The sequence below is a fragment of the Oryctolagus cuniculus genome, chromosome 18, assembly GCF_964237555.1.
Source record: "Oryctolagus cuniculus chromosome 18, mOryCun1.1, whole genome shotgun sequence".
NCBI classification, from domain to species: domain Eukaryota; kingdom Metazoa; phylum Chordata; class Mammalia; order Lagomorpha; family Leporidae; genus Oryctolagus; species Oryctolagus cuniculus.
Genome location: NC_091449.1, coordinates 57174411 through 57199034, shown reverse-complemented (window position 1 = coordinate 57199034; position 24624 = coordinate 57174411). Strand labels below are relative to the sequence as shown.

At 47.5% G+C, this 24624-nt stretch overlaps 1 protein-coding gene and 1 pseudogene across 1 annotated transcript in view; both read left to right on the top strand.

Annotated features, from left to right (window-relative positions):
- The first annotated feature begins 1926 nt into the window (after nt 1–1926).
- On the top strand, nt 1927–7683 carry LOC127489343 (interleukin enhancer-binding factor 2 pseudogene; annotated as a pseudogene).
- A 616-nt stretch (nt 7684–8299) lies between these two features.
- GLG1 (golgi glycoprotein 1) overlaps nt 8300–24624 on the top strand; it is a 127746-nt gene continuing 111421 nt past the window's right edge. The window contains exon 1 of the mRNA XM_002711721.5: nt 8300–8773. Within this exon, the coding sequence (XP_002711767.2) occupies nt 8324–8773 (450 nt within the window). The 5' untranslated portion in view covers nt 8300–8323. The remainder of the gene's footprint in view (nt 8774–24624) is intronic.

Below are 24624 nucleotides of genomic sequence, written 5' to 3'. Positions count from 1 at the left end.
ACTGGGTTAAGCCGTGACCTGCAACACCGGCATCTCATATGGGTGCTGGATTGAGACCCGGCTGCACCACTTCGGATCCAGCTCCCTGCTAATGCACCTGGGAAAGCAGTGGAAGATGGCCCCAGTCCTGGACCCCTGCACCCACACAGAAGATCCAGATGGAGTTCCAGGCCTGGCCCAGTCCCAGTTACTGCGACCATTTGGGGAGTAAACCTGCAGATGGAAGATTTCTCTCTCCCTCTCTATGTAACTCTGCCTTTCAAATAAATAAATAAATCTTTAAAGATAAATAAACATCAGTATTATTATTTATGCCCTATTTATCCTTCCAGTGCTCTTTATCCTTCCTTAAGTCCTCAGATTCCAACTGGGGTGCTTTTCCTTCAGACTAAAGTAATGTCTGCCAGCGCAGAACTATGTCAGCTTTCTATGTGCGAAGAGGTCTGTATTTCACTTTCTTTTCTTATAGACAGAAATGTCCTTTTCATATTTTATTACTGGGGGCTGATATTGTGGCACAGCAGGTTAAGCCACTGCTTGAACACTGACATGCTGTACTGGGGCACTGCTTTGAGTCCCGTCTACTCTGTCTGGGAAGCAGCACTGGACCCTGCCACCGTGTAGGACACCTGGATGGAATTCCTGGTACCTGGCTTTGGCCTGGTCCAGTGCTGGCTGTTGTGGCCATTTGGGGAATGAACTAGCAGATGGAAGATCTCTTGCTTGTTCTCCTTCTCTCTGTTGCCTTTTTTTTTTTTTTTTTTTTTTTTTAAGATTTGAAAGAACATCAGAGAAAGGAGGAGAGCCAAAGAGAGGAGAGAGAGAGAGAGGGAGGAGAGGACTTCCTTCCATCTTCTGGTTCTCTCTGGCTCTCTAGTTCTCTTCCCAAATGGCCACAACAAGCCAGGACTGGGCCAGCCCAAAGTTTGGAGCCAGGAACTCCATCTGGGTCTCCCACACGGCTGTCCAGCCCTCATTTTGCCTTATAAGTAAATAAGTAAATAAATACTTTTTTAAAAAAAATCATAGGATTATCCAGTTGTCTGCTGCTCAGGGGAAAGGGAGCTTGGTGTGACGAGCACCGTGAGGGCTGAGAGAGGCCATGGTTGCAATGGACTCTGGTTCCAGAGACAGCCCAGGCAGAGGGTTCAGGCCCTTTGTGCTACATATCTTACTCGATTTCTATTTGCATGAAATGTCCCCCCCCGCCCCCACTTAAGCCAGCTCCTTCAGTGGAGCTTTGCTGAAGGGAGATCGGGACCTTACCCCCCATTCTGCTGAACAGACCTCTCCTTTCTCTGGTGACAAAACAAAAGATGTGGGGGTTAGTGATACAGTGGGTAAACCACTGCCTGAGGTGCTGGCATCCCATCTGAGCACTGGCTTGAGTCCTGGCAGTTCCACTTCTAATCCAGTTCCCTGCTAATGTGCCTGGGAAAGCAGCTGAAGATGGCCCAACCCTGCCACCCAGATGGAGTTCCAGGCCCCTGGCTTCACCCTGGGCCAGCCCCAGCTATTGCAGCTATTTGGGGAGTGAACCAACAGGTGAAAAATCTTTGTCTCGGGCCGGCACTGTGGTGCAGTGGGTTAATGCCCTGGCCTGAAGCGCAGGCATCCCATGTGGTTCGAGACCCAGCTGCTCTACTTCCCATCCAGCTCTCTGCTATGGCCTGGGAAAGCAGTTGAAGATGGCCCAAGTCCTTGGGCCCCTGCACCCTCGTGGGAGACCCGGAGGAAGTTCCTGGCTCCTGGCTTCGGATCAGCCGTTGTGGCCAACTGGGAGTGAACCATCAGATGGAGGACCTTTCTCTCTTTCTCTCTCTGCCTCTCCTCTCTGTAGCTCTGACTTTCAAATAAATAAATAAATCCTTAAAAAAAAGTTTATGGAAAAATGGAATAAAAACACGAGTTGATTTGAAAAAAAACTTTGTCTCTCCATTTCCCTCTAATTATTTCAAATAAACAAATAAATCTTTTTTTAATATTTATTTATTTGAAAGTCAGAGTTACACAGATAGGAGAGGCAGAGAGAGACAGAGAGGTCTTCCATCCGATGGTTCACTCCCCAGTTGGCCGCAATGGCAGGAGCTGAGCTGACCGAAGCCAGGAGCTTCCTCCCAGTCTCCCACAAATAAATCTTTTAAGAAAACGCCGGTGCTGCGGCTCATTAGGCTAATCCTCTGCCTTGCGGTGGCGGCACACTGGGTTCTAGTCCTGGTTGGGGCGCCGGATTCTGTCCCGGTTGCCCCTCTTCCAGGCCAGCTCTCTGCTGTGGCCAGGGAGTGCAGTGGAGGATGGCCCAGGTGCTTGGGCCCTGCACCCCATGGGAGACCAGGAAAAGCACCTGGCTCCTGGCTCCTGCCATCGGATCAGCGCGGTGCGCCGGCCGCAGCGCGCTGGCCGCGGCAGCCATTGGAGGGTGAACCAACGGCAAAGGAAGACCTTTCTCTCTGTCTCTCTCTCTCTCACTGTCCACTCTGTCTGTCAAAAAATAAAAAAAAAAAAGAAAAAAAAAAACATAAGCAATGTGATGGACAATTTGAATGTGGCTCCAGGGACATTTGAAGGGCAAACTGAAGAAGACAGGTAGGATCTTAGAAAAAAAAGAACAATGACTAGAGGACACAACGTTACTGACCTGGTTGCAATGCTGAAGATTCTGCCACCATTGGAAGCTGTTGCTGCCCTGGGGAACAAAGTTATAGAAAGCCTGAGAGCGCAGGATCCTTCAGAAATTTAGACCAATAAGACTGTTTCTGACATCGGTTCTCCTAATGCTTCGGCAAAGATTCCCAATACAACAGTGCCACCCAATCTCCGAAAACTGGACCTAGAACTCCCTTTGGCTATCTAGGTGTTGCAGAGTACCTTGCCGGCCACCTGACACACCTGCTGGTTTGAGGAAAATGCTTCTCATTCCACAGAGTTCTCATCAGACTGCAAGGACTTGAGGACTCTCTCCTGGGTGTGAGCCTCTCACCCTGGATCCTTGACCTACTTGGGCATTGTACTGTGATGAATAACCCCATCCGACAGCCTTTGGCCCTAAATGCGGCATCCAGGCATTGCTTGCAGATTTTGGTGGCAGGACTGTGTCTTCCAGGTTTAGCAGGTATCACTGTGAGAATGGCAGCTTCAGGGCACACAGTCTTGACCCTGGAACAGCAGGACATGCGAGCTACACATCTCAGCCTGTGGTCCGTGGTGGCTTCAGAAAGATCCTTGGCCAGGAACTGATGCAACCATCTTGCTTCCAAATTTTCTCTCTGGGATGGAGTGATAGCGACTCATTAAGACTTACGAGAAGGCCGGCGCCGTGGCTCACTAGGCTAATCCTCCGCCTTGCGGCGCCGGCACACCGGGTTCTAGTCCCGGTTGGGGCGCCGGATTCGCTCCTGGCTCCTGCCATCGGATCAGCGCGGTGCGCCGGCTACAGCGCGCCGGCCGCGGCGGCCATTGGAGGGTGAACCAACGGCAAAGGAAGACCTTTCTCTCTGTCTCTCTCTCTCACTGTCCACTCTGCCTGTCAAAAAAAAAAAAAAAAAAAAAAAAAAAAAAAAAAAAAAGACTTACAAGAAGCCACGAGAGAAGAAGGAAGGCAAGGGAGAGAACACAGAAGAACCATCTAAAGAAGAGGAAGCGTGGAGACTGAGTGACCTTCCCTTTCCTACTCAACAAGAAGACTGGAGTCTAAGCTAGTTCCTACTGGGCATTTCTGTGGGATAGAGGAGATAGCAGGAAAGAAAACAAACTATAAAAGGGATTATCATTGCACTGGGTTTTGATATTGGCCTAGAGGGCAGAAGTTTCCCATTAATGACCTCTGCCATCTATAATGAAGCAGGATACCAACATTTCTTCCTAGTACTTTAGAATCCCCAACTCCTGAAAAATCCCTGTCAATCAGTACCTTTGTTGTTTAAGTGAACCGTGTCTGGAAGTTTTTTGGTTTTTGTTTTCTAAGAAAAATGATTAAAGTTCAGGGCTGGCATTGTGGCATAGTGGGTAAAGCCGCCACCTGCAGTGCTGGCATCAGATATGGGCAACAGTTTGAGTCTCGGCTCCTGCACTTCTGATCCAGCTCTCTGCTATGGCCTGGAAAGCAGTAGAAGATGGCTAAAGTCTTTGGGCCCCTGCACCAGCATGGGAGACCTGGAAGAAGCTACTGGCTTCTGGCTTCGGATCAGCCCAGCTCCGGCCATTGCAGCCATTTGGGAGTGAATCAAAGTGAAGAGAGTGAAGACCTCTCTTTTTCTCTCTTTACCTCTGCCTTTCAAATAAATAAATAAATCTTTTTAAAAATGATTAAAATACTTCCTAGTAGGAAAGACCACAGGAATTAGGGCCAGTGTTATGTGGCAGCAGGTTAAGCCATTGCTTATGACACTAGCATCCCATATCGAAGTGCTAGTCAAAGTCATAGCCACTTTGCTTGCAATCCAGCTTCCTGCTATTGTGCCTGAGAAGGCAGCAGATGATGATCAAAGTGCTTGGGCCTCTGCCACCCATGTGGGGGACCCAGATGGATTTCCTGACTCCTGGCTTCGGGCTGGCCCATCCCTGGCTGTTTGGCCATTTGGGAAGTGAACCAGCAAATGGAAGATCTGTCCATCTCTTGCTGTCTCTCTCCCTGCTTCCTCACTCCTTCCGACTCTGCTTTTCAAGTAAATAAATAAATCTTTTAAAAAAATTCACAGGGGCAGGTTTTTGGCCTAGCTGGTTAACTCACATCCCACACCAGAGTACCTGGGTTTGATACTTGGATCAGGTTCCTGACTCCAGCTTTCTGACAGTGTAGACCCTGGGAAGCAGCAGTAATGGCCCAAATAATTGGGTCCCTTCCAACCACGTGGAAGAGGGAGACCTAGATTGAGTTTCTGGATCCTAGCTTTGGCTCCCCTGTCCCCATTGGCCACTGCCCATGCCAGGATCTGCTTTAGCAGGAAACAATATGAGATGTGGGAGTCTTATTCAGTGTATTTTTTCTTAAGATTTATTTATTTATTTTTGACAGGCAGAGTGGACAGGGAGAGAGACAGAGAGAAAGGTCTTCCTTTTCCATTGGTTCACCCCCTCTCCCCCTGCCCGCAATGGCCGCTGCGGTCGGAGCGCTAGGGCCAGTGAACCGCGCTGATCCGAAGGCAGGAGCCAGGTGCTTCTCCTGGTCTGCCATGCGGGTGCAGGGCCCAAGCACTTGTGCCATCCTCCACTGCACTCCCTGGCCACAGCAGAGAGCTGGACTGGAAGAGAAGCAACTGGGACAGAATCCGGCGCCCTGACCGGGACTAGAACCCGGGGTGCTGGCGCCGCAGGTGGAGGATTAGCCTATTGAGCCGCGGCACTGGCCAAGATATATTATATTTATTTGAAAGACAGAGCTACAGAGAGATGTAGAGATAGAGAAATAGGTCTTCCATCTACCGGTTCACTCCCCAAACAGCCACCAACAGCTGGAGCTAAGTCATGCATGGCCCAAGGACTTGGGCCATCTTGCACTGCTTTCCCAGGTGCATTAGCAGGGAAGTTGGATTGGAAGTAGAGCAGCCAGACTCGAACCAGTGCCCATAAGGGATGTCGGTACTGCAGGCCGGGGCTTTAACCCGCTACGCCACAGTGCCAGTCCTGTTATCCAATGTCTTAACTGCTAGGCTAAATGCTGTCCCTACAATTATTTATTTATTGTCATTTAATTTGAAAGGCAGAGAGACAGATGGAGATCTTCCATCTGTTAGTTCATTCCCTAAATTCATACAACACTCAGTGCTGGGTCATGTTGAAGCCGGGAGCCCAGAACTCTCTGTATCTCCCTGCTTCTCTCTCTCTCTCTGTAACTCTGCCTTTCAAATAATTTAAAAATAAAGGGGGGGGGGCTAAAAAGAATTCCTAGAGTAATAATAGTATTTTTAAAAATGAATATGGGAGCTGGTGCTGTGGTATAGCGGGTTCAGCTGCCACCTGCAGTGCCAGCATCCCATATGGGCACTGGCTCGAGTCCCAGCTGCTCCACTTCCACTCCAGCTCTCTGCTATGGCCTGGGATAACGGTAGAAGATGGCCAAGTCCTTGGGCCCCTGCATCCACATGGGAGACCCAGAAGCTCCTGGCTCAGATTGGTGCAGCTCCAGCTATTGTGTAGCCATCTGGGGGAGTGAACCAGCAGATGGAAGACCTCTCTCTCTGTGCCTCTGCCTTGCTGTAACTCTGCATTTCAAATAAATACATCCTTTAAAAAATGAATGTGTAGTTTCTGGTAGAAAAGATACATCAAAAAGTCCAGGAGACCTGATTTAGGTCAACCATCTTTCCACTGGTTTGGGAGCTTGTACCTTGTGTAAGGTATAGAATTGCCAGACATGGTTTGAGTTGGCCAGGTTCCCAGACTTCTTTCGATTTCTTGCTTCTCGGTCGCTGTGATTTCAAGATAGGTGCATATATTCCTCCCTATCTGCTAGGCAATCTGCAGTTCAATATAGAATTTTCTTTGTGCCCTGATAAAAGATAGGCAACTGCTGGCTTCAGTGGGCAGACTGTCAATTTCTAGCCTTAAATTAGTTTAAAACAGTTGTTCACTTGTTATCTAAACATGGGCAGATCCAGCTTTGAAAATTAATGGTTCCTGGTGACTTCTCAAGGACTCGTGATGTCTCTGGCCTGTCTCTTATCTATGCTTTGCGTTTTATCTCACCACGCTGGTAGAGAAGAGCCTTAGGGTCATTTTATGGCAGAAACAAGTGTGAGCCTTGGGAGATACCAACCTGTTTTCAGTCTCAGAGGTGGAGGCCATGGGTTGGTCACGGTAGGCAATTTGTACCCACAGAATATTCTCCGCCTTGGGGGGCTGCTTTTGGAACCCCTGAGCCCCTATCCAACTTCTCAGGTCCTAGTTATGGTCTTTACTGCTCATCTGTGGGCCGGGACAGCAGGATTTGCATTTTGGACTTGATAACTTGTAGTCAGTGGGGACTATATGTCTCAAAGTGCCTCCCTCCCCATCATTCTGCAATGGCAGAAAGGGATAAAAGTGTACCAAGGTGGTGGGAAGACCCAGAGATTGGGGTTGAAGGCTGTAAATGGGCTGGCAGAGTTCATCCTGGGTAGCTCATTTAACTCCTCTGTGCAGAACTGTTTAACATTTTTAAAAAAGATTATTTATTTGAAAGAGAGATACAGAGAAAAAAGGAGAGAGAGTAAGATCTTTCACCTGCTGATTCACTTCCCAAGTTGCTGCAATGGCCAGAGCCCGGCCAATCCGAAGCCAGGTGCGTCTTCCAGGTCTCCTATGTGGGAGCAGGGGCCCAAGCACTTGGGCCATCTTCTGCTGCTTTCCCAGGCCATAAACAGAGAGCTGGATCGGAAGTGGAGCAGCCAGGACACCAACCGGCATCCATATGGGATGCCGGCACGGCAGGCAGAGGCTTACCCTTCTATGCCACAGCACCAGCCCCATTTAACATCTTTATGCCATTCCCCAGTTGAACTGGAACCTAACCCAGTCTTGATGCGCGACTCAAATGGTGCAAGGGATGTGAAGAGGCTTTGGGAAGACGACATCTCTCCCAACCTGAAGGAGGCGACACTGGTGAGGGTGCAGCAGGTGTTGAAGATGCTACAGACAAGTCCGCAAAAGCAGCGGCCAGCACACAGCCAACCTGTGTTCCATTTTCTTTTCAACCTTGGGTCCTGAGTCTGCTCCTGGCTTGGAATCAGGACTCCCGCAGAGGGCCTCACATCAACAGACACCGCTGTAACTTTCTGAGTTCCATGCGTGGGCTAGGCACATGTCTCATTTCTAATCTTCACAATCAAGTGCGTTCTTGACATTTCTGTTCACGTGCAAGGGTTAGGGCCAAGGCGTCTCTTCTTAACCTGTGCTCTTAACCACTGCCCTGGAGGCGAGAAAGACCCGGACTGCACCTGCTGGGGGAAAGGTTCACGTGTACACACTTTTTTTTTTTTCCAAGTGACTGAACTGGGGACACTGTCTACCGGCCATCTTGGTTGTGGCAACCCCAATCCTTTTTGATTTTTTTTTTCCTGTGACGACAACCAAGGGACTTGGACCAAGTCGTCGTGGCCCTACCCAGCTTTCTAAATCGGGCCCAGCCACTTCCAGGGTAAAGAGCGCGGCTTTCCCGCCCGCCGGGTCCGGGGAGTGGGCGGCGGCGCCACAGCGCGGCCTGCTCCGCGCCCTGCCCTCGCCTCGCGGGTCCTCGGCGGCCGGGGAGGGGCTCGGCGGGGCCACGACGGCCCCACGCCCCGCGGCTCCGCCCCCTCATTTAAATACGCGGCGCCGGCGGGTGCGTCGAGCTCGCCGCGGACCCAAGATGGCGGCGTGTGGACGTGTACGGAGGATGTTCCGCTTGTCGGCGGCGCTGCCGCTGCTGCTGCTCGCGGCGGCCGGGGCCCAGAAAGTCCCAGGCCAGGGCGTCCACGGTCAGGGCCAGGGCGCAGGGGTCAACGCGGTGCCCTTTGCAGGGCAGGCCGGAGGCGGCGGCCCAGCGGGTCCGCAGCTGCCCCCGTCATCGCAGCTCCAGCAGCAGCAGCAGCAGCAGCAGCAGCAGCAGCAGCAACAGCAGCCGCCTCAGCCGCCGCAACCGCCTTTCCCGGCGGGTGGGCCTCCGGCTCGGCGGGGCGGAGCGGGGCCCGGCGGAGCCGGCGGGGGCTGGAAGCTGGCGGAGGAAGAGTCCTGCAGGGAGGACGTGACCCGTGTGTGCCCCAGACATACCTGGAGCAACAACCTGGCGGTGCTCGAGTGCTTGCAGGACGTGAGAGAGGTGAGCGGGCGGGCCGGGCCGGGCCGGGAGGGCCAGGCCTGGTGCGGGCCCGCGGGTGCCGCCGAGTGTAGGTCGCCGCTGCGCTGCCCGCCCCTCTCTCCCGGGCGCCCTAGGGGGAGAGGACCCCACCCCCACCCCCAGCCCCAGCGGGCCCTTCTTCGCCCCCCTGTTCGGCGGGCTGGGACGGAGACCTCGGCTCCCCGCCTCAGCCGCCCGCGGCCCAGAGCGTGTTTCTGTTTGCTCCTGTCTTTTGTGTGATGCTCCTCGCCGAGAGCCACTTTAGCATTTTGCCCTCGGGTTCGACTCGGGCGATTTGTAGCAATCCATTTTAAACCTGGAAAATGCTTGGCGTGCTTCAGCTGCTGGGTGTGGGCTGTTCATTGGCTGTAGATCGTGTTTGATTAGGGGTCTGTTCTGGTGTGTGTTGTAGCCAACAGCAGGATTTATTGTCTTAACCCTCGTCCTTTTGTAATTTGCTGGTCCCCTCTTTTTTTTTTTTTTTTTAAACCTGGTGAACCGAGTGTGTGCTCTCCCTCTTTTGGTCAGTTTGTAGCGAACCTCGTTTTTAAACTTACACCATGTACCTTGGCGCCCCAAAGCTTGGAAAGTTGGGGCAGCGTGTGAAGCTGTAGTCCCTAACAGTGTATGTGGTTAGGTGGTGGAATCTTCCCTGAGGTCTGAGTCAGACTTCAGCAGCACCTCGGCATGAAATCTGCAGTGGATGTTGTCTGATAGGATTCAGCTAAGGGACGTGGGTAGTTGCTTCTCTAGATTTAATGCTGGGGTCATAAGTGCCTACTGGCCATTCTCAGTCCAAGTCTGGAAGCAGATCTGGTGGGGATTCTCTTTTCTAAGACGTAGATTTGCAGAACCAGCCCACCAGGTTGACAAGGAGAGGCTGCTGCTGTTTTGTCCGGGATGTTGTGTCTTGAATGCTGTCTAAGGCGCGCAAGGCTTTGGGAAGACCGCTGGCTTGGGGAAATGTGCTGCTCTTGGTCATTTTCTGCCTTCAGCCCACTGCCAGGCTCGTCCTAGTATTCTCCATAAAGTAATTCAGAAGAGACACCCAGAATCAGGAGAAGTTTCCAGAGCCACCAGACACGTGGGGCCTCCGTGATGTCTCACGTGTAGCTTGAAGCCAGAAGGAAGCTCCCTTGCTACTCTTCTTCAGCTGTTTTAGCAGCTTCAGCTACGATTCCTAACGCTGCCAAGCATTATGGAGTTTTCTGTTTGTTCCCTCAGGATACTTAATAGAGCTTGTTTCCTCACACGGGGATCCTAACACTGGTGGCCACCCATTGTTAGTGGTTGGTGGCAGAAACAGAACCTTATTAGGGAAAGTGGCAAAAAGTGTCCCATGCAAGTCTCCTTCATTTGCGTTAGAAACATTTGAAAATCTACAGTCTTCCTTTGTTGTGCGTGTAGACGTTTGTAGAGGTATACATACTCCGTAAATGACATAGATTTGATGATTTCCTGGAATCTGCTTAATTTATATCTTTGTTATATTACTTAGTATGTAGAAAACTACACTGGCTTGAAAATTCACTCCTAGCTCTACCAGTGACTGTAAGATTCCCAGCAAGGATATTATCACAGTAACTACATTTTTCTTCTTTTGTAGGGGTGATCCCTAAACTCTGAGGGGTAGTACCTAATTCAGTGCTGGCATCTCTGAAATACTGTTTGACTGAGGATGACTAAACTTATGGAGCTGATTTTATGCTCCAGAGGAAGAAAGGTATCATGTAAATTGGAGATGGGGGTATGTCTTTGGAGATGAGGGGCTAAATTTCCAATTTAGAAAAATTTCCTGCAAGGCCGGCGCCGCGGCTCACTAGGCTAATCCTCCCCCTGCAGCGCCGGCACACCGGGTTCTAGTCCCGGTCGGGGCACCAGATTCTGTCCCGGTTGCCCCTCTTCCAGGCCAGCTCTCTGCTGTGGCCCGGGAGTGCAGTGGAGGATGGCCCAAGTGCTTGGGCCCTGCACCCCATGGGAGACCAGGAGAAGCACCTGGCTCCTGGCTTTGGATCAGCACAGTGCACTGGTCGCAGCCCACCGGCTGCGGCGGCCACTGGGGGGTGAACCAATGGAAAAAGGAAGAGCTTTCTCTCTGTCTCTCTCTCTCACTGTCCACTCTGGCTGTCAAAAAAGAAAGATAAAAGAAAAATTTCCTGCAAGTTTACATACAGAAATATGGAAAGAAGAACACCATAAATACATGTGTATATTCTTGAGTAGATAGTTATTTTTAAACTTTTTTTTCTTTAAAGAGAGCAGAAGGGGGGAAAGCATTGTTGCACAGCTGGTTAAGCCGCCACTTGGGGCACCTGTGTCCCATATTGCAGTGCCAGTTTGAGTTCCGGCTACTCTGCTTCTGATATATATAAGTGGCAGAGCTGATACTCAGCAAGTCCCTTTTGGGTTCAAGAACATACTCTTTCCAGTCTGCTGCAGATGGTTGTAGCTACTGTGTGATTGTTGAGAATGCTACAGATTTATAAATGGATACAAAATGGGCAGTGTCACCTGGAACTTGAATCCTCTTTTCCTCACTATCAAGAATGAGTTGCGGCCGGCGCTGCGGCTCACTAGGCTAATCCTCCACCTTGAGGCGCTGGCACACTGGGTTCTAGTCCTGGTCGGGGCGCAGGATTCTGTCCCGGTTGCCCCTCTTCCAGGCCGGCTCTCTGCTGTGGCCCGGGAAGGCAGTGGAGGATGGCCCAAGTGCTTGGGCCCTGCACCCCATGGGAGACCAGGAGGAAACACCTGGCTCCTGGCTTCGGATTAGCGCGGTGTGCCGGCCACAGCGGCCATTTGATTCCGGGTTGCTCCACTTCCAATCCAGCTCCTTGCTAATGCACCTGGGAAAGCAGCAGAAGATGGCTTATGTACTTAGACCCCTGCACCCAAGTGGGAGACCTGAGAGATTTCTGGCTTCGGATTGGCCCAGCTCCTGCCATTGTGGCTATTTGAGGAGTGAACCAGTGAATGGAAAAGCTTTAGAAAAAAAAAATTTGCTTATTTATTTGAAAGACAGAGTTACAGAGAGAGAGAGAGATCAATCTTCCTTCCACTGATTCACTGCCCAGGGCTGGGCCAGGCTGAATCCGGGAGCGAGGAGCCTCCCCCCAGATCTCCCACATAGGTGAAGGGGCTCAAGCTCTTGGACCACCTTCCTCTGCTTTCCCAGGCGCATTAACAGTGGAGCAGCCAGGACTAAAACCGGAGCCCACATGGAATGCTGCTGGTTCGCCACAGTGCTGGCCCCATAAATAAGTCTTTCAGAAAAAAAGTGAGCTGTTGGGACCAGCACTGTGGTGCAGCAGTTACATAAAGCCATGGCCTGCAGTGCCGTCTTCCCATATGGGCATTGGTTCTAGTCCTAGCTGCTCCTCTTCCATTCCAGCTCTCTGCTATGGCCTGGGAAAGCAGTGGATAGTCCAAGTCCTTGGGCCCCTGCACCGAGGTGGGAGACCCAGAGGAAGCTCCTGGCTCCTGGCTTCAGATTGGCACAGCTCTAGCTGTTGAACTGGAGAGTGAACCAGCGGATGGAAGACCTCGCTCTCGCTCTGCCTCTCCTTCTCTCTCTGTGTAACTCTGACTTCCAAATAAATAAACAAATAAATCCTTAAAAAAAAAAAAAAAAAAGTGAGTGAGTTGCAGCAGCTCTTATGTATTGATGTATTGTGGATTTCTCAGGCAGTTAGACCACCATTATCAGCAAAGTTAACATAATTACTAGTGTGGGTCCATCATGAACAGAATTTTTACTTGATAGTTTCAGATCTCAACCCACCTTAAGCAGGATCTATACTAATAGAACAGAAGTATTATACTCATATTTCCCAGCTATTCTTATTGAACCCATGGATCAGCACAAAAAATGAGCTGGGATTAGGACTGGCACTGCCATCAACTAAATTTGGACTGTGGGCAATTTATTTGAAATGCAGAGAACGATGATTTTTCTATCCAGTGGTTCACTTTCCAAATGGCCGCAAAAGTCAGGTGTGGGCCAGGCCAAAGCCAGAAGCCATGTGGGTGCCAGGGGCTGCAGTACTTAGACCATCTTCTGCTGTCTTCCCAGGCACATGAACAGGGAGCTGCATCAGCAGTAGAGCAGCTGGGACTTGAACTGACACTCCAGTCTGAGATGCCAGTGTCACAGCTAGCAGTTGGCTTATCCCACTGTGCTCATAGCTAACCCCTTTAAGATCTTTAGCCTTCATGAGTTGTTTCCTTGGTATGTTATCTCTCTTTTTTTTTTTTTTTAAAGATTTATTTATTTATTTGCTAGAGTTACACAGAGAGGAGGGGCAGAGAGAGAGAGAAAGAAAGAGAGGGGCCCTCCATCCACTGGTTCACTTCCCAATTGGCTGGAGCTGTGCCGATCTGAAGACAGGAGCCTCCTCCGGGTCTCCCACGTGGGTGCAGGGGCCCAAGGACTTGGGCCATCCTCCACTGCTTCCCAGGCCATAGCAGAGTGCTGGACAGGAAGTGGAGCAGCCAAGACTCAAACCGGCACCCATATGGGATGCTGGTGCTCCAGGCCAGGGCGTTAACCCACTGTGCCACAGCGCTGGCCCCCCTTGGTATATTCTCTGTGTGTATATATTGTATCATTTCCAAGGTGTTTGTATGTGTACTCTCTGTTGATTGCATATTCATCCATGGAAGGAAGTAGTGTTATGAATAATACCAGTTGTAATTAATCCAGACATTATACGGCTTTAGGTTGTATTACGATAGCTTTGTTTGAGCCAATATGGAATTTTTCCTGTGGTAACTCAGTGGTTTAAAGCGAGCTAGCTACATAATCAAGTCCTAATTGGTCTCTTTTAGGCACCTTTCATTGTGGAAGGACAGCTAGTGCTTTTTAGATACCACTACTACTTATTGTTGGTTTGATAAATGAGATTGTGATTAAGAAACAATTATATAAGGTGTTAATCACTTGATGTTATGCACACGGTGCATTCTTTTAGGGCAGTGAAATGAGCACAAAATTAAGACTTAGATGTAGGTGGAACCCAGGTCTGCCTAGCTTAAAAATCATATTTTTTCCCCAGATGCAGAGGCTATTTTAGCTGTGTCCTACGTGAAAGAGTTTGTTGTGCTAGCTGTAGTTTTTTAAAATATACATTAAGCCAAACATATGTCCACAAAATGTACAATACCAAGCATACCACCTGAAATCATCTTACATACCATTAGTGGCATATATTTTGGAAAACCGTAAGACTAGATTTTCTCATAAGATCTTTAAGGTTCTGGTGCTTCATGTTTTTGTGAAATGTGGAAAAATATGTACACAAGAGGCAAAAGCATGGGTGAAAAGGGAGATGCTTTTTTTAAAAAAAATATTTATTTGAGAAGCAGATTTACAGAGAGAGGGAGAGACAGAGAGAGGTCTTCTATCCTCTGGTTCACTCCCCAAATGACTGCAATGGCCAGAGCGGGGCCAATCCGAAGCCACGAGCGTCTTCCTGGTCTCCCACATGGGTACAGGGGCCCAAGCACTTGGGCCATCTTCTACTGCTTTCCCAGGCCATGGCAGAGAGCTGGATCAGAAGAGGAGCAACTGGAAAACAAACTGGTACCCTTATGGGATGTCAGCACTGCAGGTGGAGGCTTAGCCTACTATGCCACAGTGCTTGCCACGGCTGGTGGAGTTTTAACTTTCTAACCACAGCACTGGCCTCCTGAAGTGTCTTCACCACTGGCTGGTTCTCCAGGTGAAGTCCAGAAATGGGATGTGTTTTTAGCCCAACCTGAGGTGCAAGTATCCTAGGAGGTAATGGAGAGTTACCAACTTTACAGCACACAGTTGCTTCGTTATTCCATTGTTCTGTAGAAGGAAATGCAATACTTGAACATCCCAAAAGATGAAATGCTACTTTCTCTCTTTTTTTTTTTTTAAATATTATTTATTTATTTATTTGAGAGGTAGAGTTACAGACAGTGAGAGGGAGGGACAGAGAGAGAAGTCTTCTGTCTGCTGGTTCACTCCCCAAATGGCTGCAGTGATTGGAGCTGAGCTGATGTGAAGTGGGAGCCAAGAGCTTCCTCCGGGACTCCCAAGCGCTTGGGCCATCTTCCACTGCTTTCCCAGGCCATAGCAGAGATATGGATGGGAAGAGGAGCAGCTGGGACTAGAACCGATGCCCATATGGGATGCTGGAGCACAGGTGGAGGATTAATCTATGCCACAGCAGTGGCCCCTACATTTCTATTATACATTTTTCCTAATATGTTCAAACAAGCCTAGTCAGCCACAAGCAAAAAAATTTCCTGTTTGTATGAGAATTTATACATTTTAAAAAGAAGTAATTAAAATGACTTGTAAGCTGTTAGATAAGTTAATTTTTCTTCACCAAACATTTATTGAGTCCTTTGTACAGAACTGTGCTCAGTGTTAGGGAATACAAATAATAAGTACCGTTTGCTGAAGATTTTTAAAAGACTTTTTTCTGTTTGTTCATTTGAAATGCAAGGCAGTAGGGAGGTAGGGAGGGGAAAAGAGACAGAATGAGAATTTTCTGTCTGCTGTTTCATTCCTCAAGTGCGCACAACAGTCAGATCTGGGCCAGGCGTGGGACTCCATCCGAGACCTTCACACGTGTGGCAGGGGTGCAAGTATTTTGAGCCATCAGAAGTACTTTGGATCAGAAGCAGAGGTGTTGGGACTCTTAACTGACGCTCTTAACTCGCTGCACCACATGCAGGCCCCAACTGGCCCCTTATTGAGGGTTTCCCAGGTGCCTGTTAAGGAGCCAGATACTTTCTGGATGTTATCTCATTTACTACTGCAAAAGATGTGTTATTGCTATTTTGAAAGTATATTTACTCTTTTAAAAAATTTACTTATTTTTTTCAAATAAATAAGCCAGAAAGCCAGAGAGAGAAAAAGATACATATACATATACATATATACATATATATATATATGAGTTATTTATTTGAGAGGCAGAGTTACAGAGAGAGATAGAGACAGGTCTTCCGTCTGCTGGTTTACCACTCAAATGGCCACAACGGCCAGAGTTGGGCCAAACTGGAGCCAGGAGCAGGAACTTCTGGATCTCCCACGTGAGTGCAGGGGTGCAAGCACCTGGGCCATCTTCCATGGCTTTCCCAGGCCACCAGCAGGGAGCTGGATTGGAAGAGGAGCAGCTGGGACATGAACTGGTGCCCATATGGGATGCCAGCGCCACAGGTGGAAGCTTAACCTGCTGTGCCACAGCATCGGTCCCAGACAGAGATCTTACATTAGCTGATTCACTTGGCAAATGACCATAGCTGCCAGGGCTGGGTAAAGTTGAAGCCAGGAGCTAGACACTAAGTCTCTGTGTAGTGGCAGGGACCCAACCACTTGAGCCATCACCTGCTGCCTTCCAAGGTACACATTAGTAGGAAGCTAGAATCAAGAACAGAGCTGGGGCTCAAACTTAGATATTCTGATATGGGTGTAGGGTCCCAAGTGATGTCTTCACTGCTACACCAATACCCATCCCTGTCCTTTTTTTTTTTTTTTTTTATAAGATTGATTTCTTTATTTGAAAGGGCTAGTTACAGAGAGGCACAGGCAGAGAGAGAGGTCTTCCTTCTGCTGGTTCACTCCCCAAATGGCTGCAACAGCCAGAGCTGAGCTGATCTGAAGGTAGAAGCTTCTTCCAGGTGTCCTCCACAAGTGCAGGGACCCAAGCGCTTGGGCCATCTTCCACTGTTTTCCCAGGTGCATTAGCAGGGAGCTGGATCAGAAGTGGAGCAGCCGGCATTGCAGGTGGCAGCTTAACATGCTAGGTCATAGCGCCAGCCCCCTGTATAATGAAATTCTTCTTCTTTTTTTTTTTTTTTTTTGACAGGCAGAGTGGACAGTGAGAGAGAGAGACAGAGAGAAAGGTCTTCCTTTGCCGTTGGTTCACCCTCCAATGGCCGCCGCGGCCAGCGTGCTGCGGCCGGTGCATCACGCTGATGCAAAACCAGGAGCCAGGTGCTTCCTCCTGGTCTCCCATGGGGTGCAGGGCCCAAGGACTTGGGCCATCCTTCACTGCACTCCCGGGCCACAGCAGAGTGCTGGACTGGAAGAGGGGCAACCAGGACAGAATCCGGCGCCCCGACCGGGACTAGAACCCGGTGTGCCGGCGCCAGCCTGTATAATAAAATTCTTAATTTAGTTACTGTAAAATGCCTCCTCAACTTGTTAATGGGTGAATCTCATCTGCTGCTGCCTAATTTCTGAATTGTCCTTAAGCTTTGGAGGAACAATACTGTGATAAAGCTGGAAGTCAGTAAGTGACTCACCTGTTTTAGTAGAATCAGATATATTTGAAATTTAAGAAAGAATCTCCAGTGATGGCCCTCAAAACTGTGCCAGTCCTCACCCTGTATCTGCATTAAAATAGAGTGTGGAGAAACAACAAGTGTGGACTGGAATCTAAAAACATATGAATTAAGAGAAACAGATGTCTATTTTCATTAAGCCTTGATAATTTTAATAGAACCAAAAAATCTTGTTAGAGTGAATGTGTGATATTTACAATGTCTGCAAATTCTATGAAAGGGTTGAATAATACCTGTAACTCTTTTTAGGGAATCATAGTGAAAATGGGTGACTGACTTGAATTACTAGGCCTATATACTTGTAAAATAGGACATACTCTTAATAGTGTTTCCTATTCCTTTACAGAATAATAAATATATATTTAAAATTATAAGCAAGATAAACAATGAAGTGAATTGATAATATGAGAAAAATTAGAATGAATATAAGTTCTGAATTCAAATTCAAGTTTTATGTGTTTTTTCTTTATTTTCTAAATTTTTGTTTTTCAAATTCAAGTTTTAAAGAAAAGAAAATCATGTTCACAGAATGTTTTGGTACCTAGGAAGTTTCATTTGTCATTGGAGTTTAAACAAAACTAGCTTTGCAGTGGCCCAATCAGCTTTGATCAGTAATCAAGTGAACGGTAACTTTCCAGATGGAGGAGGGGTGATGGAGAGTTAATTGTGAACAAAATCTGTCATCAGTGAATTAGTGCCATCTGCTGTGCACACACCTGTTATTTATGAAATAAAAATCAGAAAAGATATGGTTGTGTAATCATGTACAACTTCTGATAGGAAGAGAAGCAGTGTGGCAAATGGAAAACTAGAATGGGTTTTGGAGCTCCAAGTCTTGTATTCAAATCCTGGCTTACTTACCAGTTACTATGAGCTGGACAAATTAATCTCTCTCTCTCTCTCTCTCTTTTTTTTTTTTTTTTTTTTTTTGAAAGGTTTATTTATTTATTTGAGTTACAGAGAGAGCTTTCATCCCCTGGTTCACTCCACCAAATGGCCACAAGTGGCCAGGGTTGGGCCGGACTGAAGCCAGGAGCCAAGAGCTTCATCCCGGTCTCCCATGTGGGTGGCAGGGACCCAGGTGCTTGGGCCATCTTCCACTGCTCTCCCAGGCACATTAGAGCAAGCTGGAGAAGAAGTGGAGCAGCAGAGTTCAAACTGGCACCCATATGGTATGCCAGCACTAGAGGCAGCAGCTTAACTCCCTATGCCACAGTACCGCCCCTTCTTTGTTCTTACAGATGAAATTGTTCAAGATAATTCTTTATGTTCTCTGTTCTTTAACAGAAATGTGGAATGAACTGTAATGCTCCACTTTGATGTAATCCTCAGACTTCTTCAAAGCTTTAAGTAAGATCAGGAACATTTGCATACTTGTCCAAGTATTTAAGCAAACATGCTTTGAGAAGAGTGCAAAGGGGTAAATAAAGGAATTGCAATCTGACAGATGATCTTTAGTTCTGCAGGCCTAAATGATGCCTAAATTTGGAATATACTATCTATTGAAGGAAAACTTGTTTCTTACATGTCAGAAGAAAACAAAACAAAACAAAACAAACTTCTTATGTACTGAAGATGTTTTCGCTTAAAATTCTACTTTGTAGAGTGGAGTGACTGAAAACAAAAATCACTAAAATTTTCCTGAAAATACTTGACTTTTCGAAGGGAGAATATTAACAAAGACTGTTGTTTGTATTTTGCTTAGACTGCTAAGGTTGGATGAAAGTCTGTAGTTTTGGGACTGGTGCCATGGCATAGTAGGTTAAGCCTCTGCCTGTGGCTCAGGCATCCCATATGGATGCAGGTTCATGTCCTGGCTGCTCCCCTTCTGATCCGTCTCTCTGCTTATGGCCTGGGAAAGCAGTAGAAGATGGCCCAAGTGCTTACACCCTAACTCACGTCGGAGACCAGGAAGAAGCTGGCTCCTGGCTTCAGACTAGCCCAGATCTGGCCTTTACATCCATCTGGGGAGTGAACCAGTGGATGGAAGACCTTTCTCTCTGTATCTCCCTCTCTGTAAATCTGCCTTCCAAATAAATAAATCTTTTTTTTTAAAGGAAGTCTAAAGTATTAAAACTTATCAACACTAAGCTTAGTAATACATCAATTTTGGTGCAAAATATTTTCAGTATATAAACCTTTTTTTAGAGGCAATTAGGCAGCAGAGTTAGTTTTGATACGGTTGAAATTTCACAATTTCATTTTAAAACTTAGTTTATTAGGTTTGTTAGGACTTGACTGTCTATTATGTGTACAGGTAGAAGCTTTTAGTGTGGTTATTGTTTTTAAATCATCATAAGAGCTTTAAAGAATTTAGATAATGCTATTGTGTGTTCTTATTTTTGACTTTAAAGTACAGCTGGAATAAGAGAAGTGAGAGCAGTGAAAGCAGGAGTCCGAAGACACTGGTGCAGTTCCCTTCCTCTTAGGGAAACCAGTTCCTGCTCCTTAGCCTGCTGTTCTCTGCCTACTTTCTTGCCTTGCTTCTTCCTACTAGCCCCTTCCAGGGCGTGCTGCTCTGCATCCACCAATTTGTGTAGTGCTGTGGGCTTCTGGAGAGTGTGGGTTACAGCTCTGGAGTTTACATGGGTATTTGTAAAGGGTAGTTGTTGGGGAAGACTTCACTTTCAGTGATTTGGGAATTTGCTGCACCAGAATATTGCTTAATACTCTTCTCTCTGCACAGCCCTCTGGCCCTGTCTCCACCACCAGCTCTTCTTAAAACATTATTTTCTGCCTTTGTGCTTTTTATAAGATTGGACCAAAAAGAAACTAGTAGTATTTCATCAGTTTGACATAAAAACAGCATTTTCATAGCGTTCAAACCCAGTTAGTTGTTCATATAGTTGATTTTTTGAGTTAATGGTATCCTGCTTTTCCAGCAGTTTCATTGTTTCCTTTTGTATCATCTTGCAATCCACAGTTAAGAACCCAGAGATAGAAAGAATTAGTTATTATTAGTTAGGGTCACCTCTGGAGTCTTTGACTTCTCTGTCCCCAGGTGTCCCCAGGATCGCAGAAGAGAACTAGTGTAGATTACCTTTCTGGTCTTATTCATTTGTGAGATTTTTTATTTATTGTTTATTTATTTATTTGACAGGCAGAGTGGACAGTGAGAGAGAGAGACAGAGAGAAAGGTCTTCTTTTGCCGTTGGTTCACCCTCCAATGGCCGCCGTGGCCAGCGCGCTGCAGCCAGCGCACCGCACTGATCCGGTGGCAGGAGCCAGGTACTTCTCCGGGTCTCCCATGGAGTGCAGGGCCCAAGTACTTGGGCCATCCTCCACTGCACTCCCTGGCCACAGCAGAGAGCTGGCCTGGAAGAGGGGCAACCGGGACAGAATCCGGCGCCCCGACCGGGACTAGAACCTGGTGTGCCGGCGCCGCTAGGCGGAGGATTAGCCTAGTGACTGGCCTCATTTGTGAGATATTTCCTGCCCACTTACTATATGGTTTTGTCAATAATCAAGATTTTTATTTGACTTGAAAAAGGTGACTTAGGAATTTTGTTTCATATAGAATAAAGTTCTGAAAAAATTTTCTTGATGTGGAATCAAGGGTAAATATTACAGAGAAACTCACCAAACAGAATATTTGTGTAACAACCTCCTCCCTAAATATTTAGTTATTCTTAGTCAAGTTGCTGTCCAACTTTCAGTTTATGGAACCTTCTTTATCTCATTTGCAGATCTTGGTAACCATATGCAGTAGAACAGGTAGCGTCCTTATTTTGTAGATTAAAAAGACAAAACAAACATGAATCAGAGACTGTGATTAACATAGATTAAGTAATGGACTTTGGACTCTAGTCCAGCTCTTTTTAAATTCAAAGCCTTTATCTTCAGTTCATTCTTGTCCTTCCCCCTTTCCGGAGCTGTAATCTTGTAGTTTAAGTTGATTGCTGTTGTCCCACAAGTCATGAGGCCCTGTTCTTACCCTTTGCCTGTGTTTCATTTTTGATGATGACTGTTGCTGTCTTTAGATTTGGCACAGGGTAGCAAGGGCTGCCTAGTACTGGTGTCCTTAACTTTGCTTCAAGAAACAGTGTAGCAGCAGGTTAGGAAATGGTAAATAGTGAGCAGCAAGCGTTTTAGTGAGAAACAGAAGGTACACACTCCACAGGCCTCCTTAGAGGGGAATGGTCTCTGAATGTCTGTGAACTGTGTTTAACTTTATATGGGCCCTTTATTGAAAGGGGAGGTACACTGTTTAATATTTTTTTTAGATTTATTTATTTATTTGAAAGTCAGAGTAACACAGAGGGAGACGGACAGAGAGAGAGAGAGAGAGATCCTCCATCTGCTGGTTCACTCCCCAGTTGGCTGCACCCATCCGAAGCCAGGAGCCAGGAGCCAGGAGCTTCCTCCGGATCTCCCACATGGGCGCAGGGGCCCAAGTACTTGGGCCATCTTCCACTGGCCTCCCAGGCCACTGCAGAGAGCTGGATTGGAAGTGGAGCAGCTGGGTCTCAAACCGGCACCCAAATGGGTTGCTGGTACTGTAGGTGGCGGCTTTACCCGCTACACCACAGTGCCGGCCCTGGGGGGGTATATTTTATTAAGGGGTAGAAATATTCATGGTTTTTTGGGAATTAAGTGGAAATTTGCTAGAATGTAGCTACTAACCCTTTTCATTACTTATATGGTCCAATGTTTCTGGTCGTGTCAGCTGGCAGGCTTGTCATTTAGCAGGCTAATATATTACAGTGAATGTATGATGTGCTCTGGGTTAAGCTAGATCAGCCTTAACCCCCGAACTGTTATGAACCTGGTTCAGGAAGGGTTTTAAGTTTTATTTATTTTATTTGAAAGGCAGAGTTACATACAGAGAGAGGCCCAAGTCCTTAAACCATCCTCCAGTGCCTTCCCAGGCACATTAGCGGGGAGCTGAATTGAAAGTGGAGCAACCAGACGAGAACTGGCACTTGGATATGAGACGGTGGTATCCCAAGTGGTGGTTAACCTGTTGTGTCAGAAATGCTAGCTCTGAATAAATTACCCTCGGTCTTCTTTCCCCAATGCATTTGCATTTGATATGTCAGAAGTAAAAAAAAATTCAAGGGAGGATGATTTCTGCTTCTGCTCATGAAGGTTAATTCCTGAGGAAAGTGTCTCCCCTACCCTCACCATAAACAACTAGACAAAAATGTAAGACTAATTAGCTATTGGACAACAGGCAGTACAGGACTATGATCCTGAGAGAGGAAAACAAACCGAGTTAGCCAATGATTACCCCAGTTTACTGCCTGCAAGTGGTTTCCAGGCTGCAGCACAGGGAGGAGGAACTGACTGGAGGAGGATCTAACACAGCCAGGGATACCGTACTGAGAGAAAACACAAGAAAGAGCACGGCACAGATAAGAGTAGGGAGTCTGCAGAGGGATGCATTGAGTCTAATAATAATAAAAATTACCACAACTTGGCAAATTGGACTGTGACCAATAACAAAATGTAATCAGCCATAAAAGATCAAGAAATGAGAGATAATGGAATTAGCACTCCAGAGTCTTAAAACAGCTATTCTAAGGACACTGAAGGATATAAAGGAAAACATAAACAAAATGAAGGGGAAAATGGAATCCATAGAGAAGAAAGACCCAGGGTCCAGCAGACATTGTGGTGCAGTAGGCTAAGCCCTTAAGATGTCAGCATCCCACATCAGAGTGTCTATTCAAGTCCCCACTGCTCCACTTCCAATCCAGCTTCCTCCTAAAGCACCTGGGAAGGCAGTGGATGATGGTTTGAGTACTTGGACCCTTACCACTGGGAGACCAGGATGGAGTTTCTGGCTCCTGGCTCCTGCCTCTGGCCTGGTCCAGATCTGAATGTTGTGGCCACTTGAAAAGTGAACCACTGGATTCAAGATATCTCTGTGTCTCTCTATGTTACTCTCCCTCTGCCTTTCAAATAAATAAATAAGTAAATCTTTACCCCTGCCTTTTGAAGCATTGTGGCATGGCAGGTTAAGCCACCATCCATGGTGCCAGCATCCCATTTGAGTGCTGGTTTGTGTCCTGGCTGCTTACTTCTGATCCAGTTTCCTGCTGATGTGCCTGGGAAAGCAGCAAATGATGCCCTAATGCTTGGGCCCTTGCTACCCACGTGGGAGCCCGATAGAGTTCTGGACTTTTGGCATCAGCCTGGACCAGCCCTGACTGTTGCTGCCATTTGGAACATGAACCAATGGGATGGACAGTTAATCAACTGATTGATCTCTCTCTGTTACTCTGTCAAATAAATACATTTTTAAAAAAATGACTTAATCAGATTTCCAGGTTTTGTGTGCATGAGTGTGTGTGTGTGTGTGTGTGTGTGAGAGAAAGAGAGAAATGGTGAGGAGGTAGGTTTTGATCCAATGATCCTATTTTTCAAAGTTTATTCAGATAAATTTACATATAAGCAGTGTGATCAATGTTTGATGATGTGTATTGAAGCTTTGGAAGGGCTGATAGCTAACAGCGGGAAACAAGTCAGATCCTTCAGTAAGGAAGATTAAAAATGATTGTGGTGCATCCGTACAGTAGGCTGCTATACTGTGAGAAAGAAGCTGTTGGTGTCAGTGTGGGAAGATCTCCAAGATCTGCTGTTAAATGAAGAAAGTGAGGTCATGCCTCAATGTGGAGCACCCACCTCTATTCTCAAAGAGAAAGAATAAGGAGAATAAACATATTTATTAATATTTGTGTTTGTACTTGAGTGCTTTGGAAGGATGTGGAATAAACTAGGCCAAGGAAGGATGGGTGGGGAACTTTCCACTGTTTTTTTGTTTGTTTGTTTGTTTGTTTGTTTTAATTTTTTGACAGGCAGAGTGGACAGTGAGAGAGAGAGACAGAGAGAAAGGTCTTCCTTTGCCTTTGGTTCACCCTCCAATGGCCACCGCGGCCGGCGCCCTGCGGCCGGCGCACTGTGCTGATCCGATGGCAGGAGTCAGGTACTTATCCTGGTCTCCCATGGGGTTCAGGGCCCAAATACTTGGGCCATCCTTCACTGCACTCCCGGGCCACAGCAGAGAGCTGGCATGGAAGAGGAGCAACCGGGACAGAATCCGGCGCCCCGACTGGGACTAGAACCTGGTGTGCCGGCGCCGCAAGGCGGAGGATTAGCCTAGTGAGCCGCGGCGCCGGCTCCACTGTATTTTTTTTAAAGAATTATTTTATTTATTTGAGAGTTACAGAAAGAGGTAGAGCCAGAGAGAAAGAGAGGTCTTCCGTTCTGCTGGTTCACTCCCCAAATGACTGCAACAGCCAGAGCTGAGCTGATCCAAAGCCAGGAGCCAAGAGCTTCTTCCAGGTCTCCCACATGGGCCTCTCCAGGGGCCCAAGGACTTGGGCCATCTTCTACTGCTTCGCAGGCCACAGCAGAGAGCTGGATCGGAAGAGGAGTATCTGGGATGTGAACTGGTGCCCCTAGAGGATGCTGGTGCTGCAGGCTGGGGCTTTAACCCACTGCGGCACAGCGCCGGCCCCCTCCACTGTATTTTTTTTTTTTTTTTTAAAGATTTATTTATTTGA